Here is a 12,939-nt window from a genome sequence, read left to right on the forward strand (position 1 = left end):
ACTCGGCAACATGCAGTCAGGGCTGAGCTGCCTGGCAGTGGCTTGGCCTATGCTTGCATCGAAGCTTCTGTGTTCTGTGGGCATCCTAAGTGCCAGCACACACCAGTCTATAGTATGTATTCCCAGACCACAACCCTACCAGGCCAATGCAGCATCCCCATTTTATACATGAACCAGCCAAGGTCTGCAGAGAGTTAGTGTTCTTCCTGAGGGCCACAGTGGGTGGAGGCAAAGCCTGGATTAGAAACCGGCACCCCTCCAGACTCTAAAGCCCCCATCTTTCTGGATGCCCTAGAGTCCCCATGCACATCTATAGAGCATCAGACATGGCCAGGACATAGCCAGGCACACACCGATCAGAGCAACGAGGGCTCAAGACCAGCACCCTCACGGTGGCCTGGGCTGACCTCACTCTCTGGGTCTAGACTCCCAGCCATGGAAAGACCAGAGGATGGGTTATAGGCCAGTTAGATGAGGGCCATGTGCCAGCACTCAGCAGCATGTCTGGCCCACAGTAAGCCCCCACAAGGACAGTGCAGTAGTTGCCAACATCTGTGCTTGGTTCCTAGGCTCGGTCTTCATCACGCTGACCCATGTGTTGGGGTATCTGTGGTCACCTCAGCTCCCTCTTATGCCTACTATTGCATCTTCTCAGGGAACCAGAGTCTCCCAGATATAGAGCTTCACCCAGGCATAAATCGGTAGCTCTGTAATCCACTCATTTAATCCCTGAGGCAACCCTGCCCTCCAGATGAGAGACCTAAGGCTCAGAGAGGTTAAGTAACTTGCCCAAGCTCACACAGCAGATGACAGAGTCCAGATTTGAATCCAGATTGCTCAGACTTCAGTGGCTCTTTCCTCTGCACCAGGAGCTAGTTGCAAACCACCTGCCTCAAAAAACATGTAACCACCTTACCATGGAGAAGGTGAGAGTGGGAATCTTTGGGATAGGAGCAGGCTGGGAGCAAATGTCCTCATCCAGGGTGGGCAACACCACCCCTGGGATAAGTGGTAGACTTCCTTCTGGGAGGAGTAAAGTCCAAACAAGGGGGAAATGCCCACATTGAGCCAAGCCCATGCTGAAAGGCCCTGAGATGTGGCCTGGAAGAGCTGTCTCAGACTGACAGCCTCTATGACCTTCCAAAATACTGACGTCCAGGCCTTCTGCAATAAGGACAGCAAATAGGTTTTGTCTCAATTGTCAGCTCTGACAGATGGGTGGGGCAGGGGGCTGGGGTGGTGCCTGGATATCTGGGCAAAGCAGGACAGTCATGTTCAGCAAGGAGACATTCAACAAGCCGGCAAGGTCAGGTAGACATACAGAGTGACTAGACACAAGCTGCCTGCTCCGGAGAATCTTCCCAGCCTGTTCTGCCTTCTAGGGTGTGAATCCCATTCCTGCCTTGCTGCTGCAGCATTATGAGAAGAATTCTTGAGTGAGTGAGTGAAGCTCTGGCTGGGGTGTTCAAGTGTCCATCACAGGGAAGGTTACCTAAACAGGATGAGTGCAGGAGGTGGGAGAGGGCTCTGCTGGTCAGGGGTCTGGGGGTGGGTTAGGGACAGTGGGACTAACGGGGAGCCACTGGCACCTAGACAGGCTGAAGCTAGACTGGGGGCCCCAGGCAGGACTCCCTCTCTGTTCAGCCTAGAAACCATGTGGCAGAAAGGGGCTCTTCAGAAGTCTTGCCAGGCACTTCTAGATGTCTCAACCTGCCCTCAGCTGTGTTTTGGAGACCAAAGACACTTTCTTTGTCCTCATACTGGTCACCGGTGCAAGGACACAGGATGGTGGCAGGGTTAGGGAGAGCCCAAGATGCAAGGCACCGTCTGCGTGTGGCAACCAGCCCCCAACCCAATACACACCCGCACCCCCTGCAGGTCTCCACAAGGTGGGCCAGACACGCAGAGGAGTGACAACCTAAGCCGCCATGGAGGGCTGGGCTGGACTCATCACCACAGGCATGGTTTCCCACTGGGGAACACTGGGAGCCTCGCAGCCTTGCCCTCCTACAGCACACACCCACGGTGGTGGGAGGAAGTTCCAACTCCCGGCTGTGCACAAGACCTTACTGGTCTTGGAGAAGTGAGAAATCAACAGGAAATCCTGTGACCTTGGATCTGGAATTCCCCAAAGGACCCAGAAAATGAAGCCAAAACAAGGATTCAAGTCCAGCCCCCAGGCTTTTGGATTGCAGCTTAAAGCCCCAGTGCCTCCCAAGGCCCCTTGCCCTCTAGCCTCCAGTGGGGCAGACCCAACTCCCACCTCCAGCCACTGCCTCCTCAGCCAAAGCCACACCTTAGAGGTGACCCACCCGGCAGCCACTGTCACTTGCTTGCTGCTAGCCCAGGCACTTGACCAAACTTCAACATTCCACCCTTGTTAAGTAGACCCTCTGTTAAACTCTCCTCTGTGATTCCATCTCATGGTGACTGTGTTCCTGGCCAGGACCCTAACAGATAGCACCCCCACAGAAACTGGCCACACTTTACCTTCCTGTTCATCTCCACCTGGTCCCCTAGCCAGAGCAGCTGATCTTTAACTGGTCTGAGTCTAGTTCCCTGGCTGGGTCCCTGGGTGCCTCAGGTTGAAGATTTTGCTGTCTGTCTCCTGCATGCCTTGCACAAGCCCTGGCAGTGGAAGGTGGGGTGTGGAGGGGACCACCTATCTTTCACACCCACTGGCTGCTCCAGCCCAAGTCCTGGGGGGCAGCAGCACCCCAAAGGGACTCCTGGGCCCGCATCCCCATGCCATCCTGTTCATGACCACAGACAACACTCCAACCCACTGGCCTAAGACAGAGGGATGGACAGAGAGGCAAATGAGCCTAGCAAATAAACCATGTCACCATGAGAGAAAGGCCAGCCATCTCCTGAAGGAGGCAATGACACAAGAGGGTGTTCCGGGCTCACTCTTCCATGTTTGAATCCTAATAGCCCCCACCATCAGCTGAGGGACCTGGAAAAGGATACCAGCTTCTCTGCGCCTCACCTGCAAAGAGCTGTGCCAGAGTAGCAATTACCTCCTCACAGAGCCAAGGTGAAGAGCTCACAGCATACAGTGCATTAAGCCCAGGGCCAGGCATGCTAAGCACTGTGTGAAGAGAGCTGTTGTTTCCCTGCAACTCTAGGAGCCTTCAGAGTACCTCCTCCCCAGCCCAATGCTGGAGAAGGCCTGCAGCCTGCCTGCACTCCCTGCCAGAGAGCAAAGGGTGGGAGACATGGACATTCCACGTCCTCCTTCACACATTCCAACCAAGAACGGGGAGCACCAAGTCAGCCTAGTGTGTCCCCCAAGGAGACATCACCATCCTGCCCTGGTTGGACGACACTCAATGCTGCCAAAGGCAGAGCTGGTGCCCAGAGAATGTACAAGAGCATACCATCTGTGGCTCTTTGCCAACCCTTCCCAACACCCCAAAACACTCTCAATCCTGAAAGCCCGACACAAGCCAGTTTGTAAGCTTGTGAAAGATGTCACTGGGTGATGAGATGGCACTGAACATTACAATGGCTGGGGTGGGGGGAGCCCTCTCTGTGCCCACTTCTTGTGAGGAGAGGTTGCTGGTTCCAGATAAGGAAACTGAAGTACAGAGAGGGTCAGTAACCTGCTAAGGGTCTCACAGGACTGGACCATGTTCACTCCTGTCCCCTTAGCTCCTGGTAGCATTATACAGGCACAGCCATTCAAGACTCTGCTTTATGTTTTGTTTTGTTTTATTGTGTTTTATAACAACCCTAGACCCTGGGGCACCTGGGTGGCTCAGTGGGTTAAGCCATCTGCCTTTGGCTCAGGTTATGATCCTGGGATCCTGGGATAAAGTCCTGTGCCAGGCTCCCGCGCAGCAAGGAGCCTCCTTCTCCCTCTCCCTGTCCTTCCCCCTGCTTGTGTGCGCTCTCTCACTCTCTCTCTCTCAAGTGAAAAAATAAGACCTTTAAAAAAAATAGAAAGAAAAGAATAACCACCCTAGACCCCGCCCCACACGAGCCTCCCACCCATCTGAGCCTAGAAAGATAAGATGAGGGCTGGGAATAAGCAGAGGCTGGCCACAGGGGTCCGTTCACACTTGAGAATGAGTCAGTATTACTGAGGGCAACGAATCCAAGGCATGTGCTGTACGGCCAGGCAAACTAGGCTGCCGAGGTGGCTCAGGTGTTCCCTGGCTGTGCTGTCTGCTCAAAGTAAGCCCTGAGCCAGGGCTTCCTCATCTAGGAAGCCACAGCTACCTTCACGGGTAGCTGGGAGGATTCAGTGAGGTGACACCTGCAAGCACAGCCCAGAATGGCTCTATCAGAGCAGCCAGTCCCATTCCTTCCCTCCTTCATGTGACACCTCTTTACTGAGCACCTCCTCTGTGCTCAGGCACTGTTCCTGGCGCAGGGAGCAAAGGGGGATCTCATGGCAGCAGGACCTCTGAAGCTCGAGTGGAAGCTGCCCCAGGCACCGCCCAGGCCTCCTCCCTCATGAGGGTACCTGGCTGCAAGAATTTCCACCAAGCCAGTCCCAGCCTTAGCCTGGGGAATGCTGGAAAATGAAATGCCACCTTGGGCTGCTCCAAACGATACACTGACCCCACCAGGAACATTTTCCCAGGCTGGTTGGAGCCTGTGGGAGATTACATGGCTTTTCCTGCAGCCCTAGCCATACCTCTTCACTCCAGCGCCTTCTCTGACTCGGAAGCAAGTGCACTTTAAAACCGTCCCACTGATAACAGAAGGCTGAGGGAGGGCACGAGGCAGAAACTCACAGAAAAATAAAGACAAGTACATATAAATGTATGTGCCTGCATGCAGAGGACTTTCCTGAGGCCTGATTTTTATGACCACGCCCATGTGCCCTCCTTGCATCTTGGCCTTGTCTATACCGTGAAATCTCTCTCCAGCATGGTCTCTGGCCTCTCAATACCCTGGGAGCCATTCCCTGCACCACACCTCACTCCATGCATGTCTGAGGACATCCAGAGGCCTACCGGTAAGGGTCCCCCTTCTAGCACTGTCACACTCAGGTGAGTTTCGTGGCATCCTGGCTTCACGTTCCCCACCTGAGCAATGGGCTTGTCCAGTCCCCGTCCTGGTGCGCAAGGAGACTGCCATCCCAGGTGTGCAACAGGGGCAGCTCTACAACTTGTATTGCACCACCACCACCACCACCACCACCACCCAATGCTCTGCTCCTTGCTCTGTCATTTACCCCAGATGTCTCTGGTAGCTCAGTCCTCATTTCCTCTCCGGAAGGCTGTTCTGATCATAGAGACACAGTGAGCTCAGAGCAGGCTGGATTTTCCCAGCATAGCATTAGCACCTCCCCCAACTTCCTTTAATCCCTGGGTCCTCCAGATCCCCCTCACCTCTGTCTCTGTGACTACCTGTCTCCTCCCTGACTCCCCAGTCCTTCCTCCCAACCTCAGTGGCCTCTGCCACTGTTCCTCACTCACCTTCTCCTCTGGGGGCTGTACCTGGCACTGTCATGCTAATAACTCCACATTCACAGCCCTCATCAATCTCTTCCCAACTTTCTGCTACAAGTTTCCACCCTGATGGCCCCTGAGGCCCAGCCCCCAGCCCCTGAGACCCACACCAGTGGCTGTACCACCATCTCCATGCCCCTTCAGACCCTCCCCTCGGATCGCCTCACCCCCAGTTAACTCATCTCCTCCCATGCACTGAGCTGCATCCTGAGCCCCACAGGCTCCCCTTCCTATCCCAGAAGAGGCTTTCATCCGTTGTCTACACTGGCAATTCTCCATGGGATAAAGCAGTTCAGATTTTAGGGTCTGTCCAAACTGGCTTCAGATCACAGCCTAGTCATTTTTGGATGGGTGATGTCCAGCAGGTTCCTCCACCACTATTTGTTCATCTCAAAGTGGCAACACAGTGATCCCAGTCTGAAAGCAGTAATGGGAGTTCCGTGGGACAACCTAACTCCAACACCCCATTCTCAGCGGACCGCCCAAGAACGTTGATCCAGGATGACATCAAACCCACTACATGAATCCCGCCCTCCCCCCAACCACATCGCCAGCCCAGGCGCTATCCCCACGCCCTGGGCGGACAGGCTCCTGCCATCGGAAGGGCCAAGCCGGGTGTCCGAGGAAAGGCCGGCAGCCACGGCTTTCCGGCCATTGTCCCTGCCAACCCCTCCCAGCCCTGGCCACCTACCCCAGCGCGGCGGGCGGGGGACTCTGCCGGTGCTGGCGCCGCCGGTAGAGCCCCGACGCGGCGAGCGCGCCCAGCCAGGCTGCCATGGTGCGGGCCTCCTCCTGGCGTGGCGGGGCGGCCCTGCTCTGACGTACCGCGACAACCCCGGCCTCGGGGGTCAGAGGAGGTGGCGAAAGCGGCAGGGCCGCCGGCAGCCACCTCCGGACAAGCGCCGCGACGGTGGCGACGGGACAGACCAGCGTGCAGGGGGCGCCTCTCCCCCCACCCCCTCTGGACAGGAGCTCACGTTACACACTGCGATCTCCAAAGGGCAGCAGAGTCAACTCCAAATAGAAAGGATATTGTTCACTTGGCGGGGGCAGCACAGTAAAAGCAGAGGCTGGTAGGGCTGGGTCCAGGCGGGGGAAGGACTCGCTGGGAAGGTCCCAAACAGCACTGAGGTAAGGTCCATAGTGTCAGGACAGGATGCCTGGGGGTGCCAGGCTGAGAGGAGCCTAACAGAGAACCCTAAGCCACCTGACATGCTGATGATAGACTCTTGGCTGGGGAGGGCACTATGGTACTGACCTAATTTAGGAATCCTAAAAAACAGTTAAGAAGCTAGTGAGGAAGTCCCACACATGCCCACCTTCTGCCTTGTTCCCTTCCCTGAGAGCCTGCACTGCAAATGCCACCTGGAGACCCAGACCAGGGCAGCCTTGGTCCCTTGGATCCGACCAACAAATTGACCAAGCACCCAAAAGAAGTCCATGCTGTCAAAGCTCAGAGAACAGGTTATCCCTCAACATGTCAGGAAAAGCAGAAGGAGCAGAGTCTGAGAGAAGACCTCCAGGAAGGCACCATTTCCATAACACCAGCAGGGTTATTGTGATCCAAGTGCAAACACCCACGGTCAGCTTTTGAATAGTGGCCACTGCTGGCTAAGCAAGCACTATGGTCAGCAATAAAATAAGGATCCAGAGCACTCGTGGAGATCTTTAACACTGATTCCATTTCCTTGAAGAACCTTTCTAGTAAAGTTCGAAAGCATGAGCAGTATCTGCCTCTGCCTTTCAAAAGAAAAAAACAGTAGCTCTCCTGAACAGCGGGGTGCTGGTCCTCCTACACTAGAGTGGAGGGAAACTTTGGAGAGGATCCATTGGCACTCAGATGCCAGGCCCACATACCAAGAAGCATACCTCATCTAGCAAATCTCAACTCATTAACCACCCTTGGGGTCAGCTCCAAAACACAGGCAGATGATCACAAGCACTGGGTGCAATATAACCTGTAAATGCCATTTGATGCCAAAAGTACCAAGCACTAATCAATTCAACAAATATTTTTTTAAGGTAGCTGTACAGGCAAAAGAGCATAGAAAGACTGAGTACAAAGATGACCTCCCCCTCTCTGATGTGGATAGCTGAAAGCTTAAGAAAGCTTATTAGAAAGTTCTGTTATAGCGCCTTGAAGTCCATGCCCTGGGGCCTGGGTCCCTCCTACCAGCCCCAATAAGCCCTTCCCATGGGGAAATTCTGAGCTCTGGAAACCAGAACTCACCCGGAGCCACAGTTTGTTTCATTTAAGGAGAGAACATTTATTTAGGGTTTCTGCAATTACAGATAGACCAGAGAGGGAGGACATAACCACAAGTGTTTTGTGCCTCATAATTTGTAAATGAAGTTCAAGTGCAAGGTTACCAAGCACTAATCAATTCAACAAATATTTGCTGTAAAAGGAAGCACCAGGGGCTAGAAATTGAGAACAGAAATTAGAGTCTGATTAAGCCCAAATCCCAAATCTCTGCACAGCCTTGTGCCCCAGCCCTCCAATTCTGCAACCTGTCTGGCAGAAAAAGTATGTCACAGCATTGCGGGTGTCCCCAGCCAGCACTGTGGCCCTAGAGGACAAAGTTGCAAAAACATAGTAAGAATGATATCTGCATAAATGGCAGAGTAATAACCTTTGAAATTTTGTCCCTCCATAAAAACAATGAAAAAACTAGCAAAAAATGTCAGAATCTACTTTTTCAGAACTCTGTAAATTAACCACAGTTTTGCAGTAACCCAGGGGCATTTGGTCAAGAATTTTGGTAAGAACAGTGAGCTTTGTGGTGTTTCAACTTATCCTAGCCCATGACCCCTATACCCTAATTCCATGGCTGCCTTGAAAAATAACATCCCACATTTCCAATTATTAAGAAGCAGACAGGACTGGAACTCCTTTAAACCTTCATTTCCTGGAAGACTCCATGTGAATGACTTGACTTTATGTGACCTCACTCACACATACCCAATGCTAAAAGCCTCTCTTGGGGGGTATTTATCAAATGTACTACTATTTTAACTGCCTCTGGTAGCATAGCTGTCATTGCCATGGGCAATGGATAACTGTAGGGGCGTCAATAAACTAATCAAAAAGCTTAAAAGGAAAAACTGAGGAATGGGATGTCCTCAGGGGCTTCAAAAAGGACCAACATATTCCTGGGATTCTAGAAGTTCACGCAAAAGCCCAGGACTGCTTGTGTGCTCAGGGAAGAACTAAGGTCCGAAGCTCTCACTTCTGACTGACCTTCAGGCTTGTGTAAGGCAGGAGTGAAGGCTAAGGCAGAGTTGTAAACTGCCCAGTTGAATGCTGAAGGTGGGACCCAACATAGGCTTATGTGCTCTCAGCAAAGACTGAAAGACTTACTGGTTTCAGGCATTGAGGGAAAACCTTATCCAGTCATTAGCTGGCCACTATAGCAACCAAGCAGAGACTTCAGTGGTCACAAATGAGAGAGATACAGACTTTAGAGAATTAGATCAGAAAAGTCACTAAAGGGGCACCTGGGTGGCTCAGTCAGGTAAGCATCTCCTTTGGCTCAGGTGATGATCTCAGGGTCCTGGGATCAAGCCCCACATCAGGCTCTTGCTCAGCAGCAAGTCTACGTCCCCCTCTCCCTCTGTGCTCTCTCCTATTCACTCTCTCAAATAAATAAAATATCTTTTTAAAAAATAGAAATTAAGAAGTTTTTAAAGTAAAAATAAAAAGAAAAGTCACTAAACAAACAAGTAGCAACAATGAACTCTGAAGAGTGAGGGAGAATCTGATCTCAGAATTGCCACATTTTATTTGAAATGTCCAGTTCTCAGCAAAAAATTATGAGACACACAAAGAAATCAAAAAGTATGACCCTTCCACAGAAAAAAAAGAGCAATCAACAGAAACTGTCCCTGAGGAAGCCCAAATATTAGATTTACTAGACAGACTTTAAATATGTTCAAAAACTAAAGGAAACCATGTCTTAAAAAAATAAAGGAAAGTATGAGAATGATATCTCACCAAGTGGAGAATATTGATAAAGAGACAGAAATTATTAAATGAGACCAAATAGAAATTCTGCAGTTGAAAATAAATACTAAAAAGAGTCCTTCAGGATGAAATTAAAGGACATTAGGCAATAATTTTAATCTACACGAAGAAATAAAAGGCAGCAAAGTATATTTAACCTTAACATAGTAAAGGTAACTATATATAAAATAGAAGACAATATATAAATGTACTTTTGTTTATCAACCTATTTTTCCGGTCTGATTTTAAAACAACAGCATAATGAAATAACACAAAAGAAGGCAATAATAGTGTAGGAATTGAGAAACAAAAAATACGTAAGAGTTATATTGTAAGAAACAGTAAATGGTAAATGTAAAATAATAACATTAAATGTAAATGGATTAAACTTTCCAATTAAAAGTCAGAAATTAGCAAATGGAATTTTTTTTAAAAAACATGATCTACTTATATGATTTCTATAAGAAATTCACTTCAGACAAAAACACAAATAATTTGAAAGTAAAAGTATGGAAAATATATACCATGCCAACAGCAACTAAAAAAGAACTGGAGTGGCTATCTATACTAACATCAGACAAAATAGATTTTAAGACAAAAATTGTTACAAGAGCAATAAAGGATCTTTTATAGTGATAAAAGCATCAATCCATCAAAAATAAATAACAAGTATAAATATATATGCACCCTAACAATAGACTCAAAATACTTAGAGAAAAATTGGTAGAATGAGAGAAAAATAGATAATTTAGCAATAATAGCTAGATACTCTAATACTCCACTTTTTAAAAAGATTTTTATTTATTTATTTGAGAAAGAGAAAGAGAGAGTACACACAAGCTGGGGGAGGGGCAGAGGGACAAAGGGAGAGGGAGATGCAGACTCCTTGCTGAGCTGGGAGCCCAATGTGGGGCTTGATCCCAGTGTCCTGAGATCACAGGACCCTGAGATCATGACCTGACCCAAAGGCAGATGTTTCAGCCAGCTGATGCTAAGCCACCCAGATGCCCCAAAACTCAACTTTCTTAATGGATAGACTAAATTACACAAAAGCTAAACAAGGATATAGAAGACATAAACAACACTATAAACCAACTATACCTAAAAGGCATCCATGAGACACTCTACCCATTAATAGCAGAACATGTGTTCTCAAGGGTACATGGAACATTCTCCAGAATAGACCATATGCCGGGCAATGAAAAGAGCCTCAGGAAACTTAAAAGGACTGAGAACATAGGAAGCACAGTCTTAGATCACAATGGAATAAAATCTAAAATCAATAAGAGAAGGAAATTTAGGAAATTCACAAATATGTGGAAATTAAACAACACACTCCTAAGGAACTGCTGAGTCAAAGAAAAAAACAAGGGAATTTGGAAGAGACCTTGAAATGAAAACACAACACACCAAAATTTATGAGATGTAGCTCAAGTGGTGTTTGAGGGAAATTTATATTTCTAAATAGTTGTATGGTTATAACTATAGTTATTTCTAGTTGTATCATAGGGGTGCCAGGCTGGCTCTGTCAGTAGAGCACGTGACTCCTGATCTTGAGGTCATGATTAAGGCCCATGTTGGGCACAAAGCCTATTTAAAAAAAATAGTTGTGTAATAGTTAAATAGTTGTATAGTATAAAATAGCTTTATAGTCATATATTTTAAAGGATCTCAAATCAATAACTTAACCTTTCACTTTAAAAAACCAGAAACAGAAAAATAAACTAAACTCAAAGTAAGCATAGGGAAGGAAATAATAAGGATCAGAGCAGAAATAAGTGAAAAAGAGTTTAGAAAAATAAAAGATAGAGAAAACCAACAAAACCAAAAGTGATTCTGTGATAAGATCAACAAAACTAAGAAACCTTTAGCTAGACTGACCAAGAAAAAAAAAAAAGAACACACAAATGACCAAAATGAGGAATGAAAGAAGGGACTGAAGTTAGAGAAACCTAAAGGACTGTAAGGGAATGCTGTGAACAGTTATATACAAACTACATTACAGCAAACCAAATAACCTAGCTGAAATGGACAAATACCTAGAAAGACATAAACTACCAAAACTGAATCAACAAGAAATGTAAGATCCAAATAGGCCAACAACAAGAGACTGGATCCATAATCAAAATCTTCCAGGGCACCTGGCTAGCAAGGTCGATGAAGCATGCAACTCTTGATCTTGAGGTTGGGAGGTTGAACCCCACATTGGATCTAGAGATTACTCTTAAAAAAATAATAAATCTTTAGAAAAAATCTTCCTGCAAAGATGAGCCCAGGACCAAATGGTTTTATTGGTGAATTTTACCAAATGTTTAAGTAGCATTAACACCAATCCTTCACAAACTCTCAAAAAACCTACCAGGAAGGAATGCTTCCCAACTCACTCAATGAGATCAACATTACCCTGCCCTGAATCAGAAAAATATATCACAAGAAAACTGCAGATGAATATTGTTTATGAATATAGATGCAAATGTCCTCAACAAAACTGAATCATAACTGCAGCCTATAAAAAGTATTACATATCATGACCAAATGAGATTTATATCAGGATATAAAGTTGGTTTAACATCCAAAATCAATGTAATTGATTACATTATATGAATGCTGAGAATGCACTTGACAAAGCCCAACACACTCTCATGATTAGAAACAATAACAAAACACCTTTAACAAATGAGGAATGGAAGAGTACCTCCTAAGCCAGATAAAAACCCAGAGCTAACATCATACTTAATGGTAAAAGACTGAGGGCTTTCCCCCTAAGGTCAGGAACAAGACAAGATGTCCAGTATTGCCATTTCTTTTCAACATAGTAGTGGAGGTTCTAGCAAGGACAATTAGAAATAAAAGTAAATAAAGGAAAGAAAATGTATCCAGCTTGAAAAAGAAGTAAAACTATCTCCATTTCCATACCACATATTCTTATATACAGAAAAACCTAAACCCAGAGCACCTGGGTGGCTCAGTCATTAAGCATTTGCCTTCAGCTCAGGTCATGATCTCAGGGTCCTGGGATCAAGCCCCACATCAGGCTCCCTGCTCATTGGGAAGCCTGCTTTTCCCTCTCCCACTCCCCCTGCTTGTGTTCCCTCTCTCACTATATATAAGATATCAAATAAATATATAAGATCTTTAAATATCAAATAAATATTTATTTGATCTATATCAAATAAATATATAAGATCTTTAAATATCAAATAAATATTTATTTGATCTATATCAAATAAATATATAAGATCTTTAAAAAAAAAAAAAAAAGAAAGCCTAAACGCCAAGAAAAACCACTACAGCTAGTAAATAAGTTCAGCAAGTTTGCGGGATAAAAAAAAATCAATATAAAAAACTCACAACCAATAAGAAATATGAATATGAAATTAATAAAACAATTCCATTTACACTAGCATCATAACAAATACAATACCTAGGAATAAATTTAACCAGCAAAGGGTAAGACTTCTACACTGAAAA

At 47.0% G+C, this 12,939-nt stretch overlaps 1 protein-coding gene across 10 annotated transcripts in view; it reads right to left on the reverse strand.

Moving 5' to 3' along the window:
• Nucleotides 1-12,939, reverse strand: part of LIMS2 (LIM zinc finger domain containing 2) — a 38,063-nt gene that overhangs the window by 17,751 nt on the left and 7,373 nt on the right. The window contains exon 3 of one of the 10 annotated variants that reach the window (XM_082690311.1): nt 800-887. The exons of 5 other annotated variants lie outside the window; for them this stretch is intronic. Coding sequence is in view for 1 of the 5 variants with exons in the window: in XM_082690308.1 (XP_082546434.1) it covers nt 6,157-6,242 (86 nt within the window). In the remaining 4 variants the exon portion in view is untranslated. Of the gene's footprint in view, nt 1-789; nt 892-6,156; nt 6,384-12,939 lie in introns of those variants that run through there. 4 more of the 10 variants (XM_082690313.1, XM_082690312.1, XM_082690305.1 and 1 more) reach the window with 4 other exon arrangements.

This window comes from Mustela nivalis (genome assembly GCF_964662115.1).
Source record: "Mustela nivalis genome assembly, chromosome: 11".
In the NCBI taxonomy this organism is placed as follows: domain Eukaryota; kingdom Metazoa; phylum Chordata; class Mammalia; order Carnivora; family Mustelidae; genus Mustela; species Mustela nivalis.